Genomic DNA, 6,000 nt, shown 5'->3' with positions numbered 1-6,000 from the left:
ATTGAGGTCCCTTCCGACCCTAGCATCTATGAATCTATGAATCTATGAAATGCAGCGCTCGTGCAAAATGAATCGTTAAAGAAATTCCTCATTTTTTAAAGATTCCTCCCCTGGCGAATTCTGCATTTCTTTTCATTGCAGAATGGAAAGGACTGAAATTCCAGAATGGTTTTAACCTGATTTGATTTACAACCATCTTAAACTTAAAAAAATATTTTATATGTAGAAAGATTATATTTCATTATGAAAAGTAATGTCAAAATGTTGCATTCCAGACAGACCAGGCTGTGGGCTTGGTGGCCCCAGAAACCGCTTCTTGTCCTGTGTTCCAGCACAAATGAACCACTCCAATTTCATCTCATTTCCTAAAAAACAACTTCATCAGCACTGGCACTTTTCCTCTAAGTGTAACTGTTTCAATGAAAAATTTCCAAGCAGGCCTAGTTCTAAGCAGGAAAAAGCCACATCAAGTTCAGGTGTTAAGTCAACAATTTGTGCTGTCAGTTCTCATGATTTTATCACAAGTCTTATGATATGAAGTGTCATTATTAAAGCTCCAGCTCCTGGAGTCATGCAATTAGGTGAGATACTAAAGTAGATTGGCGGGGGTGGGGGTGGGACACCCTTTAAGCTACAGGATTGTTTAAAATGCCAAAAACTTTAAGGTAACTTTGAAGTAAAAAGACTGTTCCAACTTTTATCTGAGCCTAAGCTGCACAAAATGAACTATTCCAACTAGGAGATCTTACTACATACCTTCAGCTCTCTTGTAAAATATGAATTTTCAGTTTTGCCTAGGAGAAATTTTATATTCTTTGCACTCTCCTATGCCTGAAGAAGGATGGATGCCGGTTTCCAAAAGCTTGTAAGATATTTTGTTTGCAAATGTCTAGCTGGTCTAATACAAGATATCACCTCTGCCACCAGTTCTGATTCCTTTTGCCTGTAGACCAATATAGCTAACACCTGGATACCTGAAGCTAAATTCATGGCAGTTAGGGCCCTGAGTCCTCAATTCTGTGCACAAGGGATTGAGCAGGATTGGTGTATTGGGTGTCACACAAATCAGCTGTTTATTGAGAAGCATCTAACCCCTTATAAGCCCTTTATCAATAGAATGGGAGATGTGATAGTCAACAGGGTTTTGAAAATGCCCTGGAGGCTCTGCAGGCTAGTGATGCTTTGGTTTTTCACCTTATTTGCTACAGATATTTTCCAATCACTGCTTTTTTGGATTATCGGTGCTATAGCATGCGGCCTGGTGTTCCTGGCCATTGGTGTCATCATCCTGTGTAGATGTTGCAAAAAGCAAGGTAAGGGCTTTAGGAGGAATCTCTTCTCTGGGACAAGGGCCTCCTTGAGGCCATGGCAGTGGGGCAGCATGACTGCAGATGGCCACACACCCACCTTCCACCCACCCCAATGTCCTGGCCCCTCTGGGATGATTTCTTTTCACTCATTCCTGCCACATTGATTATCCTGCTCGTTTTGCCCTTTCTAGGCAAATATGGAATAACTGAAAGGCCAAACTGTGCTCCCTTAATCCTCCCGGCCAGTCTGCACCCTGATTAGTCTAGACTCCACCCTATATTGTGTCCTGCCCATGGAATGAATATGGCAAATATAACCAGAGACAGAGTCGGGGATGGGGCATTTCTACACCCACACAGCCCTGTTATACCGGGCAAGCACAGCAGTGGCAGGACATGGTCCACTTGGTCCCTGTACAGATGTCCACCTGCACTCTGGGATACTGGAGATACACTGAGCATAACTATAAGGTGGAACATTTTAATGGTGAGATTAAGTAACTACGGGTACATACCTGGTGGATAAACCTGGGTAAATATCTTCAGAGAAATCTCTTAGCCATGGAAAAGTGCCGGGTTGTGGCAACCGTTCAGGAAGGCAGGTCAAGTCTGGTGAATAATTCTGGGTGCAAAGAAAAGTGAATAGTTTTACAAAAACAGAAACAAGACTTTTGGACTTTTCACCCCAACACCATGTTTTCAAAGCAAATTTATATCCAGTTAATTTTTTTTTTTTAATTAAGAAGCAAAAATGACATGGAACCCTGAAAATGACTTGCTATTTTGGGGTCAAACAAAATATTGCATTTGGCCTGAGATGAAATTTCTTTGTATTTGATTTTCATCTTCTTTCAATTAAATAGAGATGAAAAGTTCAAGGTAAAGGCAAAGTGTTTGGACCATGTCAAATGTAAACTTTTTGACTGCCCCCAAATGGTTTGTTTTAAAGTGTTGTTCCTTGTGACTTTATCTCTGGCTTGAGCTGGGATCCGCTGTTTTCTTCCATTGCCAGGGACCTGAAAATTGGCAAATTATAAGTGAAGTGGGAAAAAAAAAATTTCTATTTAACTTTTTCTTATTCGTGCCTGTTACATGGGGGTGAGCATCACCCGAGGAGCACAGGATGCAACGGGGCTTATTCAAACTGTCTTGCTCTGTTTCTTTACAGCTTCCTGCCAGCCAGAAGAGCCTCCCGTCACCATCTATGATGAAGTGGATGAGACTCGCTTCAGCAGAAATTTGGTGAGTCCATAAAGGACCCCTTTGCTCTCCTCTCTTCCCTACACAAGGCAAGGAGAGGTGTTGTCCCAGCCCATCTGGCTTGAGGATGGAGACAGTGAGTTGTTGAACACCAACTGTATTGGACCCGGGGTATTTCTGTGTGTCAAGGAAAGATGTTATAATGCAGGGATCTGGTATACAATTCACTTGGCGGTGTGCTGAGATCAAGTGGTAACAGAAACACGAGCTTGACTTGTATATGTGCATGCACACATATAATCTTTGCATTCTCCTATGCCTGAGGAAGGGCATGTATGCCCAAAAGCTTGCAAATAAAGAGAAAACAACTAGTTGGTCTAATAGAAGATATTGCCTCTAGCACACTGACTACATGCACACATAGGTGCATATATAACGGCATGTTATGTTACAGCATTTACATATACATCACATCAATACAGGGCATAAAAGCACCTCAAATATCAGACACACCTAGCGCATGTCAAGCTCCTACTTCTATCACATTTCTATCCAGCACAGCATGCTGATTTATCTGCCATGCCCACAGCTTGCTCCATCTATCCTTGAAAGCTCAGACTAAAACAAATTGTCTGCAACAGGTGAATACCATGCCCATTAACTCAGAGGTGGGATGTGCTCATAGACATGTCCCGGTTGCGGCGCTGCTGTTTCCACTGGCTCCGTGAGCCATTGCTGCCCTCTAGGAGCTATTCTTATTTCATTACAGCAGCTGGGAAGTGCTTTCCCCTGCCAGGTTTCGTCTCCTTTGTGTCTCGTTGCACTTATCTGAATTACTCTGGATCTAGCATCTTCTAGGAACCTGAGCCGAAGCCAGTTCAAGCCCATGGACTGATTCCTACTGATCTCACTTGCCTTTGGATCAGAACCTGCTGAATTTCTGTTTGCTCAATAGTTAGCCCAGTGTTGCTGTCTCATAGAGAGAGGAAAGAAACATCATTCCTCATCACTGACCCTTGCTATTTTCACCCCCTGGATGGTTATTTTCTCTTAAACAGGATGGGAATGCACAGGGCAGCGTGATTGGAAGCACCGTCTATTCAGAGGTCTTTGCCAAGGGACAGGTAAGTGCCCAGATTTCCTTCCAGCCTGGGTTATCCCCTGCTTTCAGACCTGAACTTCAGATTTATATAAAGCAACTTCAGATTTGGTCTTAGAGTGGGAAGGAACCAGCCCCTCTGACTCTCCAGGTCAGTGGAGCCATGTGAAGCTACACCAGCTGATTTACCCCTACATGAGCATTGGCCCTGCACTGATTGGGCTTGTCGCTGTTCTTCCACAGAAACCCAAAACCCAGGTTCCTGGAGAAATAGGCTGCACCCTGTACAGCACCATCCAGCCCCTTGCACGGGTGAGTCTTTCCGGGGATGATTAGCAGCAGCTGGGTGGGCCATGACAATGGCATGTCTTGGGTCTTCATCCCAAGTGGCTTCATCCCAACCTGGGATGCTAAACTTCAGAGGGCAAACTGCCAAGTGGGTTTTGCAAGACTGGGGCTGCTGCAAAGTCATTCATGGAAACTGAAGTGGGGGGCAGAGAAATAGGGGGAGATTTGCATGGTGAGGGGGATATGCAAAGGCAACGACAGCAGTTTGATCCCATGGGCCTGATTGTCAAAGGGGTAGCAGTGCCTGAGAAGATGAGGGGCTCAGAAGAGCCAGTGCCTGGCACTAGAAGACCCTCTGGGCATCTGCATCCTGAAGTACTGCAATTGCCCTGAAAATCCAGGTTGCACTGGGTTCCCCGTGGCTGAGATGTGGGATGCAGCCCTTGCCCAGCTAACTTCAGGGGAGCTGCAGGGAGCAAGGTCCTCAGCCCTTGGCAGTCCTGGTAGAGTCCACTACCCGCTCCTCTTTAGAGGATGCTGGACCTCGTGGGGGTGATGCATGGGGATCGAGAGGCAGAGAAGCAGGGGGGTTCCCATCCTGCTGGTGGAGTATGTAACCACCTGTCCTGCTCTGCTTCTCAGCCAGCCTCTGTCAAGAAGAGCAGACTCAACCCAGCCTTGACCTCGACCATCTACATGGAGGTGATGGGGGGTTCCCAGCACATGAAGCCCTGAGGGGGTGGGGGTGGAAGCAGGGGATAACACCCCACAGCTGAACGCTGCTTGTCCCAGAGACCTGGGTCCCTGGCTAAGGGGTCAGACCTGGGATCCAGCTCCTCAGGGGAGGGGACAGGAGGAAAAGGAGAGGATGAGCAATGCTTCCTCCCCAGAGGGAAAGGAAAAAACAAACAAACCCTTGCTGCTATGGGAGTAAATAAATTGCAGCTCTATGGGGTGAGCACCCCCCAATGCTGTTATCCTGTGCTGTCTACATGTCAGCTGCAGATTTGACCCCACGTGTGCATTTCCCCTGAGATGCAGTCCAGCCCTGCTGCAGGGAAGGCACCTGGGCTGGGGAACAGGGCTGCTGTCCCCAAAGCCTGGTCCTGGGACTCCACGTGAGCACCAGGCCCAGCCAGCCTCTAAACACAGCCCTCACTGTTCCCCACCTGTGCCTGGTTTGGATGGGGGCCCTGATCTTGGCTCCATTGCTCTGCAGCCTTTTGGGGAAATGGAAGAGAGCTGAGCAATACTGTGTGATTCCTGTAAAGAAATCCATTTTCTTACAGGTCAATGAAACCTTTGGCAGACCCTCATGCCCTCTCAGGTCAGCTCTCCTTCCACCAAAGCGATGCCTCCCTATCCCAAATGCTGGTGGCCTGAATGCACCACAGCATTACAATTTTTAACTGCTTTGGATCTTGGAGCCAGCTCCTAGCCGAGTAGAAGACACCCATCTGCTCAGCTCACCACCCGAGACATGGCTCCGACTTCGACCCAAGTTCTTCCAATGTGTAAAACTCCCCAGACATAGAAGCCTTCCAGTCTGGCAGTCAGAAGTGCAATACTGCCATCACGGCTGTCCTTGCCATTTGGACGGGCATGGGAAATGTTGGTGAAACAAATGCGTGGAGAGAGCTGGAAGAGAACGTCCAATGCTGTCGCCAGAACCAGGTCACGTCAGGGGGTGTGCAAAGGTTTGGGAGGGAAGGATGGTGTTAAAAATGCAATCTTCCTTGAGTCAATGCTCCTTTGCATATGCCTGAAGTAGGTGCAGGCTCTTTGCATAAGGCAATGGCGGCTGCTCTTTCCTCGCCATCACTGATTTCCATATGGTTTTGTAAGGTAGTGAAGCAGGACCAGTGCAGAGGCTGCCTCCTCTCAGTCCTTGTACATCTCAGGAGCAGCTCCCCTGAAGACAGCTGGGCAAGCAGCTCTGTCCTGCATCTCAGCCATAGAAAGCCAGTGCAGCCAGGAGAATCGCTATCCATGCTTTCAGGGAAGCATCTACATGCAGGAGACGGCGCCAGAATCCAATGTCTAGGTCTGCTACGAGTCAGGGCAGAGGGCTACATGAGGGCTCGGATGCGAATGCTGACAGAG

At 47.4% G+C, this 6,000-nt stretch overlaps 1 protein-coding gene across 1 annotated transcript in view; it reads left to right on the top strand.

Annotated features, from left to right (window-relative positions):
* Nucleotides 1–5,589, top strand: part of CD244 (CD244 molecule) — a 17,446-nt gene extending 11,857 nt beyond the window's left edge. Inside the window, exons 4-8 of the mRNA XM_019556724.1 lie at nucleotides 2,479–2,552; nucleotides 3,569–3,638; nucleotides 3,695–3,921; nucleotides 4,540–4,599; nucleotides 5,187–5,589. Coding sequence (XP_019412269.1) covers nucleotides 2,479–2,552; nucleotides 3,569–3,638; nucleotides 3,695–3,921; nucleotides 4,540–4,599; nucleotides 5,187–5,306 — 551 coding nt within the window. The 3' untranslated portion in view covers nucleotides 5,307–5,589. The remainder of the gene's footprint in view (nucleotides 1–2,478; nucleotides 2,553–3,568; nucleotides 3,639–3,694; nucleotides 3,922–4,539; nucleotides 4,600–5,186) is intronic.
* The last annotated feature ends 411 nt before the right edge of the window (nucleotides 5,590–6,000 follow it).

The sequence above is a fragment of the Crocodylus porosus genome, unplaced genomic scaffold, assembly GCF_001723895.1.
Source record: "Crocodylus porosus isolate Cpor-Errol unplaced genomic scaffold, CroPor_comp1, whole genome shotgun sequence".
NCBI classification, from domain to species: Eukaryota; Metazoa; Chordata; order Crocodylia; family Crocodylidae; genus Crocodylus; species Crocodylus porosus.
Note: the sequence above shows the minus strand (reverse complement) of the source record. Positions and strands in the feature narration are given on the sequence as shown.